The sequence below is a fragment of the Hydra vulgaris genome, chromosome 01 (assembly GCF_038396675.1).
Source record: "Hydra vulgaris chromosome 01, alternate assembly HydraT2T_AEP".
Classification (NCBI taxonomy): Eukaryota; Metazoa; Cnidaria; class Hydrozoa; order Anthoathecata; family Hydridae; genus Hydra; species Hydra vulgaris.
In genome coordinates, this window is record NC_088920.1 from 35,187,501 (window position 1) to 35,206,892 (window position 19,392).

The window sequence follows — 19,392 nt, forward strand, 5'->3', positions numbered from 1 at the left end:
AGAGAGATTTTTTTAATTTTTTTTAATTTAGAGTTTTAAGTTTCATGAATTTAATATATAGATATAAATATTATTAGAAAATATTTATTATCTAATAATAAATATTACAGTTTGTAATCGGATTAAAACAATTTGAATTTTCGCATAATAATAATAGTTTTGGATAAGATATAAAAAAGTTTGTATTAATTATAGTAACATTAAGTAAAAATCTATTATATGATCTCTTCAGTGGTATGTCTTTAAAATAAAAATTGTCTGGCGCAGAAGGAAAGGGAAAATGGTGTTTGCTTACGATATGTAGATGAAGATGACTTGGAAGTGTATGAAGTGTTTGTCAGACTTTACAATATGGAAAACACATTGGCTGAAAATATTACTGCAACTATCAAAGATGTTCTTAAGCGCAGTCAGTGTTAGATGGTGCCAGCATCATGACAGGTTGCAAGTATGGAGTTGCAAAGAGAATAAGTGACCTCGAACTCAAAGCACTATATTCACATTGTTATGGTCAGCGTGACCATAACAATGTGAATATAAAACTCGTGAAATTTAAAACTCTTTAAATTTTAGAAAAAAAATTTAAAGAGTTTTAAATTTCAACTATATCATTTTGATTATCATATTAACTAGAATTCTACACAAAGTTTCTTTTAAAACCAGGTGTAAAAAAAATTAACCAGGCTATTAAAAATTCAATCAATAGAATTTTATAATAACGAATTTTAAATACATTAGCATGTTTTCTTCTTCAATTTTGCAAAATCAATTATGGAGTCTTTTTGAGAGAGAAACTAATTATGCACATTTATTTTAAAACTATTGATTATTAACATTGCTATTTATTTTTTGGCTATATATTATATAAAAATATATTTTTTGCTTATAAAATAAACCTAAATGTTCTGTTACTAGTATTTCTTCTTATTAAATATTTTTTTTCGGTTTTAACTATAATTTAATCAAGGAGATATAATACAAATGAGGGAGAATATGACGAATAGAGTAGAACAAAAGGAGAATATGACGAATGGAATAAGGAAAAGGAAAAAATAGAATAATAGAATAGAAAAGGGAGTAGAATAGAAAAGGGAATAGAATAGAAAATAATAGAATACTAGAATAGAAAAGAAAATGACAAATAGAATAGAACAAAAATGGTTTAAAATTGTAATACAGTCTTTGTTGTATAATTATTATTACAGCGGCAAGTCAAAACGGCGCCTTTGCATTGAGAAAAAAAATTTGAAATATAGTTTGTAACCTTTGTAAGCTGTTATCAAAATGAAATACTCTCTTAAAAGTCGAATAAGTCTTAAAAATTGTTTTGACTATCAAGTAGTAATCACAAGAAAAATCATAATCTACGTAAAGTAATCGTTTTTTGAATACCTCGATACTAGGTATAAATAACAAAGTTTTAGACTCTCCACTTTTGCTTCCCCGTTTAGCTACGGATTTTTTACGTTCTTAAAGAACGTTTTTTCAGCAAGGAACTTATTATATTTCTCCAGAATTTTATTTTGTGTTGTAGTATTTTTCTGGATTTAAAAAGAAATTGCTATATTCTAAAAGTATATAAAATATATTTAAGATATAAACAATAAGATATAAAACAGTTTTCTATGTTCTAAATATAGAGATATAAAACACCTTTTTGTAAATCTGACAAAATTACTACCAATACTTACTAGATTAGAAGTACTAGGCAATACTAGACATTAATTTAATTCTAATCTAGAAATTTATTATTAGTTGTTCAAAAAGCATAAAATGAAAAAATAACAAAAAATCAACTCTAAACGTTGCATACGAATTTTTTAAACTTCCATCTTTTATTGCAATGCTTCAATTGCTGATGACGTTTTGAAACAATATTGGATAATTTTTGTTAAAAGTGGAATGTGATTGTTTAACTTTAAATTATGATAATTACGCAGTGTTTAAAAGACAATTATGTTACTACTAAGACTGTTCCTTCAAAAATGACGTATTTTAACTTCGTCTCCCTCCAGTCTATTATGTCTCCTTAGTTTATTTATAATACCAAAGCGTAAATGCGTTTACAAATAAGATTTCTCCAAAGAATGAAAGTTTAAAAGCCGATACCGAGAAGAAGTTGAAGACATCGAACACGGTGTTGGGATCAAGAAAACATATTTACAAAAGATCAAATGCAATTTGTTCTAAAAAGGTTAATTGTTTTTTCATTTAACCCAACTCTAATGATGAGAAATGTGCATTGAAATTGACGGATGTCACACAATCAAACATTTTTATTTGTGTCTATCACAAATTTCAAAATAAGTTAATAAAAGATTCAATTTTCAGATTCAGTATTCAGATTCGATAATTGCATTTCAATTTTGTGTCAGCACAAACTAAATCTGCTATCTAAATTGAATCAAGTATCCAGTCAATTATCTCAAAAACGGTTCAACTAAAGTTTTTTCATTTTGCATTCAATAATTTGATGTGTATAAAGTAACGCAATTTAAATTGTCCTACGCAATTTAAATTGTCCAATTAAAAACTCCTAACTTTTGTATTGATATTTTAAAAGAATAAGGGTGTTGTTTTCTGCGCTGGTAATACAAACGCAAACGTCGGAGATGTTCGAAGAAACGGTAAATGTAGTTTTATTGAAAAAGAAAAGAAAAAGAAAAGAAAAAAAAAAGAAATTTATAGAAAATGTACAATGCATTAGAATAAATTATCATAGTTTTTGTTGGGTTAAAGTGTTTTTTCTTTTTGAAGGAAAAGCCCTAAAAACCATTTTAACTTTATTTATAGATACCTTAAACAAAACTTTCTATTTTTTATTTACATCCAACTGCATGTTTTTGAAAAATACCTAAAAGTATGGAGGGAAACAAGACATGTTACTCCAAAGTTTGTTCGACATAAAAAGAGACGCTAACGGTTGTTAAACAACAATCAATGTAAAAAATGTTTTAAGACAAGTAAAAAATTTTTACATAACTGCATAAAATTATCTTTAAAAGATCTTGTAGAAGAAAATAATTTTAACCATAACAGTATTTTCTTGAATATTTTCGAAGTACCAGTGTGAGAAAATGTTGAAACTACTTGTAAATATCTCATAATAGAGGAGTTTAATTATAAGGTTTGCTTCTCTTTAATCAAATAAATATTGTAAAAAAAAGTCATATATCGTAAAAATATGTCACAATAAGTTTTAAATACCACCTCATAAAACTAACGTAAAACGTATTCTCTCTCTAATGAATGTACAGTGGACGGATGCATGAACTCGGTGAATTTATCCATCATAGAACCCATACTACAAGTGCTAACAACTTATGATTTTAATTGCTAGAAACTTTGCAATTTCGTTGATTCAGAAAAAAGTTGATATATGAAAAAAGTATATGATTGATGCGTTCTATAACAATCTATTAACATTATATAGTATATAAAATATTTGTTTCTTTTCTAACCCTAGACTGGCGTATTTTGTATTGTTAGGCTTTAAACGGCACCAGAACCCAAAAATACCAAGCGAAACAAAAATATTTGGCTCATGTTTTGCTATGTTGCAAAACATCATCAGGCATCCGAGTCTGTTCATTTGTATGAGTCGATTTATTACTAATCAAAAGAACATCGTTTTATGTAAAGTAGCTTTTTTCATCACAATTAAGTTAAAAGTTCTACAACTTTATAGAAATTATCTATATTTTCGACAAGCCTCAAGTTGCTATATAGACGAGTGTTTTTGGCCTTTTTGTCGTTTATAGCATAAAGCCGGCTATGTCATATTCCTCAATTTTTCACAAATGGTTTTGTGGTTAGTCAAACTTTTTTCAGTGAACACTGCATTTAGTAATTTAACATTTTAAATGATTTGAGTTCTCTTCTTTAAATTCTTAATTAGAAAAATATTTATATATACATATATGCATATACATATATGCATATATATATATGTATATATGTATATGCATATATATATGTATATATGTATATGCATATATATATGTATATATATGTATATGTATATATGTATATATATGTATATATGTATATATATGTACTTATATGTATATGTATATATATATATGTATATATTTATGCATATATATGTATATACATATATATATTTATATATATATGTATATACATATATGTATATATATATGTATATATATATATCTATATATATATATATATATATATATATATATATATATATATATATATATATATATATATATATATATATATATATATATATATATATATATATATATATATATGTATATGTATATATATATATCTATATATATATCTATATATATATATATATATATATATATAATATATATATATATATATATATATATATATATACATGTATGTATATGTATGTATATAAATATTAGAACTTTCTAGAGCTTTCTGGATGCTTTTAGAAATTTTTCAAACTTTTTTAGAGTTTTCTGGAGTTTTCTAGAAGTTTATAGAAATTAGCATGATTAAGACTTTATAAACTGCCTGATTGGGCGACCATGATAATCATGTATGAACCCAAACTCGGCAGATGACAAAATAATAAAGGAGTAAACAGCGCTTATATTTAATAGATAAATAGTGCTTATATTTAAAATTATTGCCTTTTGGAAATATATTCAAGTATTATCTTTAATCGTAATGTCCTATAAACTAAGTGTTTTCACTATTGAAAGAAACAAGACAATTTGGATGAAAAAACTCGTATCATTTTATAAGTCACAAAGGAAAAGAAAAACTGTTCCACTAGAAGAGCAATTATTGGAAGATAACAGCAGAGCACCACTCAAAATCTAGATTATTGGTCGCTATCTGTTCTTGCAAGAATACATCAAAGAGAGACAAGAACGCATAAAATAAATTGAGAAAAAAGTAACAAATTTATGGCAAAAGAAATCAAATTTTCTAGATTTATCAATTCAAGTTGCAAAAGCAAAACTGAATCAAGTACTGAAGACGTACGATAAATGTGTGAAACAAAGAAAATACGATCAATCAAATAAATTTTTTGACATCACAAAAAAAGATTGTGAATTGCTCTGCAGTGAGGAAAAACAATTGTATCATCTTTAGATTGAAAGCAAAAGGCAGGTCGGGTATACAACTGGGAAGGCTGCTAGTTAAAATACTATCCAACCAAATAAAGAAAATGTTCTTAAAGCTTACTTCAATAACAGTAACAGCAACAGCAACAACGTGTCAACTTCCGAAACCGAGTCTGAGGCAGAATATCAAGAGCCTGAAGATTCAGAAGAACAGTCCACAAATACCAGCAAAAACTACAGCAAAACCAAAACTGCAACCAAATTAATAACATCTTTAAAGTTGTCAACCAGCAAAGCAGCAACCATTTGTCGACAGTTATCGCAAGATGGGATTGACGTTCAGACACCTTCACAGTCTAGTATATTCAGATTAACTATTAAAGAAGGTGTTAAACTTAAAGAAGAAATGTAAACATATATATATATATATATATATATATATATATGTATATATATATATATATATATATATATATATATATATATATATATATATATATATATATATATATATATATATATATATATATATATATATATATATATATATATATATATTGTTTTGTAAAACATTACTAATATAAGCCTTGCAAGTACTTTAGTTAGCTTGTTCAAATAATTTATACTGTAAATATATGACCATGCAAAATTTCCGCCCTCCCCCTCCTCAAAAAAAAAAAGAAGGATTATAAACTTTTGTAATTTACAATTTATTTAAATAAATAAAATTTAAATTCTGTGGATGAATTTAAATTTAGTAAATTATAGTAAAGTTGAAAATTTTACTTTATAACTGCCCGCACGTTTGGGCAGGAGGTCCAAATTTTTGGGTGTTTTTTGTTCCTGGCCCTCCATCATCTCAATTTTTCGGAAAGCCTCCTCATTTGGCATAGGCATGAACATACTTAAGTTTAGAACTTAAATGTAGCTGATCCAACTGAAAATCCAACGCAGTTGCTTCGTACTTTTATTGTTTATATTTATTTTTAACCGTTCAATGAACAAAATATTCCTTAATTTTCAGTTAAAATTCATTGAAAGCATGATGTAAAACTGAAAAACAACTTTTATGGTATTTGAAGAAACTTGGTTCTTCAGATTAAAGATGCTTGAAAATATGTGAGAATTTGTCCCTCTTGTAATATTCATTCATTCTAGTCCGAAAATGGCAGGTGTGTTGCTAATGTAAGAGAAGTTTGATCCCGTACAACAAAAGTTGTAGGCTACAAATGCTTGACAAAAACGATCTATATTCGATGATGCAAAAGCTTGACGATGTAAAATAACTGAATAAACTTTATGTTTAGTTATATCAAATGTTTAGCCTGTATATGGAAGTTGAATATAAGAAACATTTAAGTCTCTAGAAAATAGCACGTAAATAGTTTTGCATGAAATTTAGTCTAATAATAAATGTTAAATGCTTCTTTTTTCATTGCCAAAGAAATTTGCTGGTTTTGATGAAATCAAGAAAATTATTTCCATTAAAATTAAAGAAAAGGTTACAAATATCTTATCTATATATTGCTACCATTTCATCTATACATTTACTAAATTTTTCGTTCAACTTTATTATCAAATCTGATCTAAAAATTTATAAACCTTGTGATAACTTCAAAAAAAATCTTATCTTTTTTGCCTGCTAAAAATATAAAAACCTATAAAATACCTTCGATAATATAAAAATCTACATTAAAGTGGATACAATAAAGGATATTAAAAATGTTAAACCGTTGATATAAATTTAAACTTTTAAGTAGTATTCGGCGTATGATAAAAAGAGTTTTGATTTTTTTCCAATCAATATGAGTAATAATAAAATTGACATATTGACAAATACGTCATTACACTTGTTTGCGTGATTAATCTTCAGGTAATTTAAACCTTCAAACTTTATAAAAGTATGAATGGCGTAAGGCGTGTAGTGAAAAACCATGAATACTCATTGTATTTGTATCATATTTGTTTAGTTTCTTTGTATTTATTATCCTAAATACTTCTTTTATTGACAGCTGTTGTTTATTAATCAAATAAGTTTAAATTAGTTTTGAAAAATGTATAAACAGAAAAAAAGAGCTCTATACCAACGCATCCTAAAAACTTGTGCTTTGTTCTTTACTACTGTTAGTTTGAAAGTATAACATAAAAATTGCTTACCATTTTTCTTTTAAAAAAACATGACAACTTTTTTTTAAAATTCCATTATAGTCATGTTTGGCACGTTACCTTTTGATATAAGTGAATTATAATATTTACACTGTTTTATGGATTAACTTTATATCCTACAATAAGTTATTATCATAGAATATGAAGTTAATCCATTATACGCTTTATTTAAACTTAATGCATCTTTTTTTAAAATAACAAAACTTTTAATGAAAAAATATAAAAGATGGTCAAAACATTCTGAACTTTGCCGGGACCATCCAATATTTTCAACAAAAAACCATTTTTGTACTGTATAATATACGCATTCATTACAAGAAGACGTTTCAATTTAAAGATGCAATAAACACAAACATGAAAGAATAAAGAAGTCACAGAATAAACGTGTTTATTACTTTTTATGGACTCTTTGGCCTTTTTAAACGGCTTCTGGTCTTTGTGGCGCTCTATGCTTCAGAAAAGAGATAAAGTGGCAAAAACTCCCAATTTTAAAATATACTTTTTTATTTTAACTTTTTTATCATACTCTTAGACATATATATTAGAGATAATAGGGTATTGGGATAATAATTTTATTGAATTAAGAGTTAAGTAAGGCTTTCAGTGTGCATTATGATAGAAAATGTAAAACTCCGAGAATTTTGCAACATTTTTGTTTACATTTTGAAATGATATTTAAGGTGAAAAAAATTATGATTTCTCTAAAACTTTTAATGTTTTGAGGCTTCTTTTATATTTAGTAATAGAAATATTTTCGGAAATTATGCAAACAATTATTTTTATTTGTATATATAAAACCAAAACTAAAGACATGTAAATCCCTTCTCTTTTTAAAGTTAACGATAAAAAAGTACTACGTCATCCACAATATTTTAAACTTTATCTTGCTCTTTACACTAATTAAAAGCAATATAAAAAATATAGAAGCAAAAAATTGTTGGATTTTGTTTAATTCACATTTAAAATTATTAAAAAATAAAAAAAAAGACACCTTTTTTTTTTCTGAAATACAGTTTTTTTCGTATCTATCAACATCCTTTAAAAACCATTGTTATACAAATATCCAATACAGTAATGTAATAGAAGTATAGAAATGAAACAGAAGTAGATTAATGTAACAAAAAAGTTTGTTTTGGCTTGAATATCCTAATATTTTAACTTAAATTATTTTTTAAGCGATTAGTCAAAACGTAACGCGCCCATAAACTTGTATACGCGCATTGTACGAGTTAAAGCTGCGCACGAAACATATTTTTATAAAATAATTTGAATTCTTTGACCCAAAAACTTTTATTTCAACATATAACATATTTATTTACGGTATTTGTCAAAGTTGAGTTTTTGCCGTTTTTTGATCATTCTGAGGCATAGTGCTACGTTAAGGCAATAAAAGACTCACAATATTCGGACATTCTTTTGTAACACATTGCTTTAGTTATGACTTTTTTTAGATCTTCTACGCTCCAACATTTTTTTATGGGTTTTTAATTTGGTGAACTGCCTTATCTCATGGCAAGAATATTAAATGGATATATTTGAAGCCGTGTCTTGACAATTTTTATTCAGTTGCGCATAAAAATATTTAACATTCTAATTCACGATCAATTAGACACATTGTTCTTCAAAACTTCCTTATGAAAAAGTCACACCTTGTTGTAAAAGGTGTAAACCAGCTCGACAATTTGCAGTGATTGTACCTTAAATCATAAGTTCTGGACATTGTTTAACTGAAGGTTGAATGCATCAAGGATTAAAGCGTGAGTTTGGTGGCCGGCGAACATCGACTTTGTGTGTTGCAAACTTGACGGTTCATCATATTTTGAAAATCCTATCCTTATGTTTTTTTAAAAATTTGAAAAAACCACGTGTATTTTTATGAAAAGGGCTTTAATGCACGATCAAAGATTAAAGTCCTTAGCAAGTTGTCATGGCGTAAGACGAACTGTGCAACCATTACTAAGCAACCATTAACATTCACAAAAAGAGTAAAATAAGTAGTAACTTGTGAGCTTCAAATCTGAAAATCCTTTAAAGCTAAACAGTTGTATCTTTTTCACAGCTAAATTACACAAGATTTTAAAGTATATAGAGCAAATACGATATTTTTCTATTAGTTGGCAACCCAAGTTTCGCGTGATTATTTATTGTGTTACCAGCACACATAGATTGCATTTGTGAGTTATCTATAATAATTGTGAATGGTCTTTTCGGCCATAACTGCTTAACCACAAATACTAGCTCCAATGATTGCATGCAGATGTTTGAAAGTACAATTGAAAATATTAATAAAATAATACAAACGTACCTGTTCAAAAGTTTACTAATATTAAACTTAAGTCAAAACCAGGGAAATCAGATGATCTTAATTAACTTAATCAATACAAAAATAAGTTTTTTAAAAAAGTATATAGTCTAAAAGTGCAATGAATAAAAAGGTGTGCTAAACTGAATATAAATATACTCGGCAACATACTCCAATTTAAACTAAAAGAAAAAAAAAAAACTTTTATAACAGTTATATCGGTGAAAATATAAAAGCTGAAAAGATATTTCAAATATAAGCATACTAAACTTTGCTCTAATAAAACTAAAACTATACTTACCCACATCAACAACGAACCCTTATGTAGAAAATATTATCTTTGAGGTAGAAAATTGTATGACAAAATTATTATTTATAGTATAACTTTTTAAATTAGAGGGTAGAAAATTGTATTTCACAGTAGGTATACTTCATATTCTACCCTGAAGTAGAAAGCATTTTTTTTAAAGTGAACTATATCTGCAATAATTTTAACAACTACTTCATTAACATTGGTACAGACCTAAAAGCAAACATTACTTAATCTAAGAATAATTGTATAAACTATCTAATGAATCCATTCTAGAAATCTTTCTCTTATTGATCCCGAAAATGACCATAAAATCTCTAAATTATCAACTCAGTTAATTTTAGTAAATTTCCAGGACCAAGTAGCATACCAGTGATAATGTTCAAACTACTTAAAAACAGAAATCTCCAAAATTGTGACAATCATTATTAACTACTCGTTCTCAAATTGTTTCTACTCTCAAACATTGGTAAAAAATTTGAAAGATTCATGTTTAACTGCTTATATAACTTTCTTAACAAAAATAAACTGCTTTGTGACTTAAAATTTGGATTTCGAACAAACTATTCAACATCATTTGCATTACTAAATTTGACTGAAAACATTAAGAAAACTCTAGGTGGAGGAACGTTTAGATGTGGCATCTTTATTGACCTTCAAAAAGATTTTGATACTATCAATCCTGAAATCTTACATAAAAAATATATTACTATGGCATCGTCGGAGTGTCAAACTCATGGTTTAGATCATTTCTTATGGATAGGAAACAATCTGTATCTGTTAATAGAGCTAACCCAAACATATATGAATAATAAATATAGAAGTCGGAGTCATAAATATATAAGTCGGAGCTTCTCGGGAATCTTTCTTTTCTGTTCTTGGCCCACTTATGTTTCCTATTTATATTGATGATTTGTCTGAAGCTTATAATTCTGTAGAGTAGAGTACTTTGCTGACGCGTGAATAAAAAGAAATGGAAAAAGTTTTATTTTAAGCAATTTATAAGTGACTAAGTAGTAAGACTGGATGAGAATTATCTTTATTATTATATTATTATACTATTATATTAACCTTTATCGACCATTATAATAATATCTCAGCTAAGTTAAGAAATGATTATGCTATTTTATTTGAAGTTAGACACTTTGTAAACAAAAAACCCCTAAAATCTAGTTATTAGGCCTAATTTCAATCTCATTAATCTATATCTAATAATAGCCTTGCCACTTAGGGTCAATATTTATCAACAGCGTTATGATTTTGGATTTTTCAAAAAAAGACCATATGAATAATACATACTTTAAACAACTCCAAATTAACACCATTTTTAAAATATTAAAAATTGAATAGCGCCTTTTTATACACAGATGCCTCAAAAAAAAACTAGCGGAAATATTTTATTATTATACTACTCTGCGTATTGTGATAGCCAATGGTGGATTTAGCATAGAGCGTGGAGGTGGGGGGGGGGGGGGGGTAGGGGTGAAGGACGTGCTTTCTCCCGCCCCTGTCCCACGTTTTCTAAGCCAGTTAACTAGCGCCCCCTAATAATTAAGGTTATCATAACAAAATTCTGCGTTTATTTTAAACGGGAATAGTAAAATAGGTAACAATAAACCATCGTTTAAATAGCTGTATTACAAATTTGCACGCATTTATGGAAGAAAACAAAACAGAGACATTTTGTTTTGAGAAAATATGTTTTCTAGTCATAATGTACACAGTTAACGCAATTTAAAAATAGTTCGGTGTATCGAACTACTGTGACAGTACAGTGACAGGTATTCATAAAACTACAATGACTTTGCAAACGCTAAAACGACTTTTTTTAAAGAAATAACGAAAAAAAAAATCACTGATTTCAACATTTTGAAGCAGTTTAGATTTTAACCTTTTTATGTGTTAAAAATGTTTTTGGCAAAAGCCCTTATAGCACCCCCTCCCCTCTCAAAACCTACTTGCTTCTTTCAAAAAAGTGTATGCATCTCAAGTAATGACGACTGAACAGCAAATGAAAGACGTACATCCATTCTTAATAGAGAAAACGATAACACCATGTTTTCTAACTAGTCTATACTCTACAAAATTGACTTGATTCATTATTTTACATCTGGTTACGACGAAAGAAGTTTTAGTAGACTTTTTTGTTTGTTTGATTATTTCGCCGTTTAATAACCTTTAAAATTTAAAAGTTTATAAATAAAAATACTGGCGGGGCAAGTAGAAGACATGATTTTGTCTTCTCATCGAGCCCCAATCGTACGTATTTACAATAACCGCATAATGTAATATATTTAGGGGCAGGTTTAAGGATGAAGGAGGGGGAGGGGGGTAAGGGTTAGAAGCCCCCCTCCCCTTGGGATTATGTTTTTTTTTTTTAGAGCGAGTAATAAAAAATGTCAATGATCTTTATATGCATAAGTTATGCATAAATGTATATACATAAGTTATGCCGCATAATTTAGTTTAAGTTATTTTTATTTTAAAAACACTTAAATGCTTCTTGAATTTTTAAGTTAACAAGTTTTTAAACCATAATGCATTGCTAATTAGATTGTAATTTTAAAACGGATGGTCATATAGTTTGCATTGTAGTTTATTCTTCTGTAATTGTTTAATTTAAATAATCTGTCATTTATAATCATATATTTATTTTTGCTTTTTAATTTTAAATTTGATTCTTTAAATTTTAAGTGATATTTTAAAGTTTTATGTGTTGTATGTCAAGTGTTATTTTAAAGCGTTTAACAAATAAGCAATGCCAATGGAGATGGTAAAAAACCAGATACTGCGAAAGGAAAACAAGTCAATATTTCTACATATTTTAACAAGAAGCATATTATCAATTAATATATTTCTTAACATAATATTACAGAAAACTTAATCATTCCGATACCGTGCACTTCTCAATTATCTGAAAATAAAAAAAACACTGCTTGCAGTATCGAAAAAGATGTTTTAGAACCTTTAACTTTTATTGAGGATATTGGATATTATATAAACTCAAAGTCTTTAAATCAGAATACAAGATATGGATTAGTTAAAAAAAATTGATTGCCTGGATCTGATTTTATTTATCCTTTTTCAATACATGTTAAAAAAGGCAAAGAAGTAAAACGGTACTTAAATCAATTTCACTTAACGAAATTTCCTTGGTTAGCATATTCATCAAAAAAATCTGGGTTATTCTGTAAATTTTGTGTACTTTTCCTTGTTAATAATACTGGAGGATTAAGAAATACTGAACCTTTAAAAAAATTAGTCATTGTACTATTAAATACATGCTAAACTGCTAGAAAAAGATGACGATCTAGAATCCCACTAGAATCGCAACAGGTGGTTGCTCTATTCTGAAATCCACAGTTTGTGGTGGTGTTAAATATATTCAATCAAATGCAATTTATAGTCCATGCACGAATCATTGTTTAAATTTATCAATTTCTAAATCATCTAGGGTTATGGCAATTAGAGACTCTGTCAGTATTATTAAAGAAACTCTTAAATTTTTTAATATGTCAGCCAAAAGAAATCATGTTCTTAAAATAGTTTTTGGTGAACAAAAAAATTTAATGAGTTTATGTGAAACAAGATGGATTGAAAGCGCGATAGTCTTTTAATATTTAAGAATTCTCAACACTATATCACTAAATCTCTGAACCTTATAACTGAATGGCAAAATAATGATTCATTAGTAAAAGTTTATTCTCTTTTAAGTTCATTAACTACATGTCAATTCATAATATCATTATTTATACTACCAGATTTACTCAATTTAACATCACCTGGAAGTAAACTACATCAAAGTGTTCAAAAAGACCTACATTTTGCAGAAGATTGCTTTAAGGATATTATAAACAATATGGAAAATAGGCGGTCTAACTTTTATATAAATTTTAAAACAATATTTATAGAAAGTAAGCATCTTATGGAGAAATTGTGGATGTGGAAGTAAAGTTACCTCGTATTACTAAAATTCAAATACACAAACCAAATATAAATACTTTATCCGTGGAAGAATACTTTAGAACTTCTGTTTATAACCCACTGTATGATTATGTCCTTGCTGATTTAAATGATAGATATTTAAGTAAGAAAAATTTAACTGTTTATAAATTATTGCTTCTTATACCAAGCCTCGTTGTTGCTATTAAGTTGGATGATATGAATAATATTGCAGACATTGTTGCTAAAGAATACTCATTTATTTGCATAGAAAAACAACAGTTTTCTTCTGAACTTGATTTGTGGATTACAAAATGGACCAGAGTTAAAAATGAAGGTAAATATAAAATCTATTAATAATTTTTTTCAGGCCAAGTCTAAATTATAAGAAGTTAACTCTTAATTTCAAGGAGGTTATCTACCATCTACAGTAATTGATGGTTTGGATTATTGTCCAGACATATTGTTCCCAAGTATTAAAACAATACTTTTAGTTATTCGTTGTCTGCCCATTAGCATTGCATCAGCTGTAAGAAGTTTTTCAACATATATCTACATTAAAAATTACAATATCAAATTAATAACCAAATAATCTTATTTTTAACTAAAATGATTTAAATCTAGATTAAAAGATTGGTTACAATCCCGAATGAGTCAACATAGATTGAATAGTTCAGAAAAATGACTCATTTTAGTTATTACTTATGTTTCTTTTTTTAAGATGGTTTCCGGTAAAAAATAATATCAATTAAACTTTTGTTGATAACAAATAAAAATTTAATAAACAGGTGGTCTTATTAAGCTTGGCGTGGGTAAGAAAAGTTATTAACCACGCATTAAGTTCTTTTCTATATTAAGCACGCGAGTGAATGAGTAAAACCATTAAGGGTAGTCCATAAATTACGCCAACCAACTTTTTACCTCCATCGTAATGCTTTTGTAACATGATCCGTAGGAGTCGCCACAAAACCACTAAACCCTTCTCCTAGAGTGTGGCGTAGTTTAAAGACGACCCTTTATGTGAATTAAAATGATAGAGATAAATACGACTAGATAGACATATAATACGACAAGGTAAATTTTTAAACTTAAGTTCCCCTCCCCCTCCCTCCGCAACCACCCCCTCTCCTTGGTAAGTGACCAAACCCGCCCCTGAATATATTTATACTTTACAAATTGTTTTATTGAAAATTATAAATGGAAAACGAAATAACAATTAATTTAAGAAATAGTAATAAGCAGGTAAACAAGAAAAATTTAAACAAAAGGAAAAAAACAAAGAAATAAATTAAAGAGTACGCATTTACAAGTGCCAATTACGTATATTACAAGTATGTTACAAGTACGTATATTATACAAAGTATTTATTAAAAAATATAAAAATAAAATATATAACAATTTGTAATAAAGTAATATTTAAATAAAGAACGACAAATTAAAAATAAAAGAGTACTTAAGTTACAAAAACCGTAGTATTTATGTATACTTTAATAGTAATTTGTATAAAAGTAAAATAAATAACAATTCATTAATAGTTAAAAAAAAAAAGAAAGAAAAAATATTCAAGAACTCAGATTAGATATCAACAATAACTTTTAAGATTAGAGGAAACACCATAACTGAATTAATGAAAAAAAAAGTTGATAAATTCTGAGACATATTTTATATAATAGAATTTTAGTTTAAAAGATTTAAACTAAAAGTATTTAAAATCGGATATGTTAAAATCCATAAGTAATAATACCTGTTTCGATTCATTTTTAAACTGTTATATACTAACTTTTTTCGTATTTGCAATATAAGGAAACTTTTTCCTCAAATAAGGTCCACGATATTGAATTAAATATGTAATTTGTTTTGAATTATATTTAGGACAATGTAGTTATTATCTGAAATTTTGTTGGGTATTTATGCATTACTTTTTCGAAGTAGGACTGAAATATTTAAGGAGATAGTCCCATCTTTATTTTATACATGAACAATAAAACATGATGTGAGTTGATTTTATAAACGTTTAATGCGCCAAGTATACGCAGAAGAGGCTCACATGGTACAGTTTTATCAGCTCCAAATAATTTTCTGCACGCATATTTTTGTTTACTGTACAATTTTTTTTAACTTTGTATGATTTGTACTTGCCCGTGCAATATTACAATAAATCAAATAACAATGAATGAAAGAAAAAGATAAACTTTTTAAAAGTTTATTATTTTAAAATGATTTAGCCCTATATATCATGGCAATATTTTTTGATACTTTTTTCTCAATGCATTTTAAATGATCACTCCAACGTAAATGTTCATCTAATATTACACCTAAAAAATTTACTGAATTTCATTTTAATGTTAGCGTTATTGATTATTAGATTTGCAGTTTAATGGGAATATATTTCATAATATGGTTACTTTATGGAATAAAATAAATTTGGTTTTATCCATATTTGGAGACAGTTTATTACTTATAAACCACTCATTAACCTTACCCAACTCTGTTAGCTGTTTCAAAAAGTGTTTTAAAATCTCTGTGGGAATAAAAAAGACTGGAGTCAACTGCAAAAAGAATACAATTTAAGAAGTTTGTTGCAAAATTTAAATCATTTATATATACAAAGAATAATAAGGGTCCTAAAATAGAGCCCTGGGGGCACCACAAGTTACAACATGAAATTGTTTGCTTTTGCTCATATGAATGGTTTTATGGATGAATTGCTTTCTATTGGTCAAATAAACTTTTAGCCAAAGTAAGTTATTATTTTTTTACTCCATAATATTCAAGTTTTTTTTTAAATATCTTATGGTTTACAGTATCAAATGCCTTTAACAGATCAATGAAAACTCCTAATGTAAAATAGTTAATACATTTCAACCACTGCATATTCAGTGGAACATTTTTTTTGTGAAACCAAACTGTTTTGAATATAACATATCGTTTTCTGATAAATAGTTAAATAGCTTGTTGTGCATTATTCTTTCAAGCATTTTTGAGAAACACGGTAATATAGATATAGGTCTATAATTAGAAATAACAGAGTCATCGCCAGTCTTAAAAACAGGTGTGATTGGTGCAATTTTTAATTTTTCCGGGATAATACCTGTTTTAAAAGAAAGATTAGAGATGTGAAACAAAAGAGGTTCGATTATATCATAAACAGATTTTACAACATTAACGTTAATTTTATCAAATCCAACACTTTTGTTAGTTTTAAGATTAAAATAGCCGGTTCGCGATTTAATTAATTTAAGATTAGATTCATCCATAACTTTATCGTAATTTTTTAAATAGACTCAAATTACTTTGAATTCAGAGGAATTTTTGATGCCAAATTTGGACCAGCATTAATAAAAAAAACTGTTTATTTTTTCAGCAATAATAGATTTATCATAAATATTTTTTTCATCAATTGTTATTTTTTTTGGCAGAGTGTTTCTCGCATAATTATTTTTACTAATTACTTCTTTAACTACATTCTATGTTTTTTTGGTGTTTCCGCTTGCTTTATCTAATAGCTTTGCATAATAAACCTTTTTAGAGTTTATTTTTGTTTTTTCAAATATATTTTTAAAGTTTTTATATGTCATTTCGTTTTTATAAGTTTTTTTTTTTAGGTATTTATCATAAAATTTTTGTTTTCTTTTTGAGGATTTTAGTAACTCATTGGACATCCATGAAGTCATAACTGTTTTTGTGTTCACAATCTTTTTTTTTTTCAGGAAATGCTGTTTCATATTGCTAATATGACTTAGAAATAAATCATATGAGTTGTTAGCATCGTTTGATTACAATACCAGTCAATTGCGATTCCAATCAACGTTGTTTCTTAAAAGGTTTTGAAACTGTTTCACGAAGTTTTCATTGATCTGTTGCCTAAATACGGTAGTTTTGGAAGGAATGTTGTTATTTATTATGTTATTAGTAACTAAAATTGTTGGGAAATGATCTGATAAGTCAGTTTTGATTATACCTGTGTTAAGACGGTTATTACGAAAGCTATGTGTTATTATATTATCAAGAAGTGTAAAAGAGTTTTTAGTCACTATAGTTGGCTTGTTAATTGTTGGAATTAAGTTATTTTGAAGAAGAGTGTTGATAAAATTTTTTACATTATTACTATAAGACATGATCTCGCGTTTTATTGATAGCTGTTATGAATGATTTAAGATGAGTTTTAAATTTTTTAAAATTATCTGATGGTGGTCTATATGTCGCGTTTACAATTATGTTTTTTTTTTAATTTATTAATTCAATGCATAATGATTCACAATTTATTTTATTCACACAAAGATCACTACGTAAACTATGATTAATTGAGTTGTGGGTAAAAATACTTACGCCCCCACCAAAACCAATATTATGTGATTGGTGAACTGATTTGTAATTAATTAGTCTAAATTGCGCATTTGTTTCACCACACTTACACCAAGTTTTCGTATGACAAGTAATTTTAGAGTCATGTTTTAATTCATCCAACAAAAACTTAAAGTTTTCAAATTTTTTTTTAAACTTCGAATATTTATGTTTAAAATTGAAAAAAAAGTTTCCTTTTCTTGTAGATATTGGATAGATTCGAAAACTGTATAGTATTGGCTTTCAAATATTTGTTGATTAAAATTATCAAAGTCATTCTCGTCCCTGAGAATGAAACTTTTATCAAAAAATTTAATCATTAGTTTTTCCTCTTATTTCTTTTGTTTAATTGTTTTTGGTTTTTAAAAAATAAAATCAAAATAATAGAAAACAAAAAAGACACTCGCATAAACACAAAAATGCAAATAAAACAATAAAACTTAACTCTTGGCTTTCTTGGCACGGTTTTTTTGATACCCAATCGCGTACAATTAGCTTATCATACGATATATATGCAAATTTTCCCAGCTGCTTTTCAGTTTTCATTCTTTCTCTAAAGTCTTTTCTTATTACGTAGACTAAAGATTATCAAAAATTATCTGTCATCAACTATGAAAACAATGTCTTTTTGGATTGACATTAATTTTAATCGAACGCGTTTTAATTAAAAGTCAATCTCTTGCTAAGAGATTGACTTTGAATTATCAAAGTCAATCAAAAGCCTTTTAAAGCAACTACAGCTACTAAATTTCAATTAGTTTAAGTATGTAACTATAGTTACATACTTAAACTTTACTATATAAGTAAGTAATTTGGAAACGAAATATAATACTTTTTTAGCAAATTATTTAATATTTTAAATTATTTATAGTTGTAGCCGTAAATTTACATTTAATGTATACATACAGTGAGCGGTAAAACACTTCCTATAAACAACTAGTTGTATAAATATTTTTTCCAAATTTCCAATTTTTCAAAATTCCAAAAAATCTTATAAGAAGTTTTGATATACCCAGGGCTAGTGTATTATATTGAAATTAATGAAGAAATGGTTTTAGAACTTGAGTCCCAAAAAGTTTTTTTTTTTTAAGTTTAGTGGTCTGATATACGTGTTAAAAAATTTTTGAACCAAGGATTATACCTTGCGGTATTTTGCATATTGGAAAATGAGTTACAAACTTCAAATTTTTAGGTACGATTAATTAAAAACTATTCAAATCACTTGTGAGCCAACCAGAGGCAGATGCTGC

The 19,392-nt window shown here is 27.0% G+C and overlaps 1 protein-coding gene across 1 annotated transcript in view; it reads right to left on the bottom strand.

Moving 5' to 3' along the window:
* Nucleotides 1-7,316, bottom strand: part of LOC101240095 (fibrillin-1) — a 119,736-nt gene extending 112,420 nt beyond the window's left edge. The window contains exon 1 of the mRNA XM_065787986.1: nucleotides 7,236-7,316. Coding sequence (XP_065644058.1) covers nucleotides 7,236-7,238 — 3 coding nt within the window. The 5' untranslated portion in view covers nucleotides 7,239-7,316. The remainder of the gene's footprint in view (nucleotides 1-7,235) is intronic.
* Nucleotides 7,317-19,392: the final 12,076 nt, after the last annotated feature.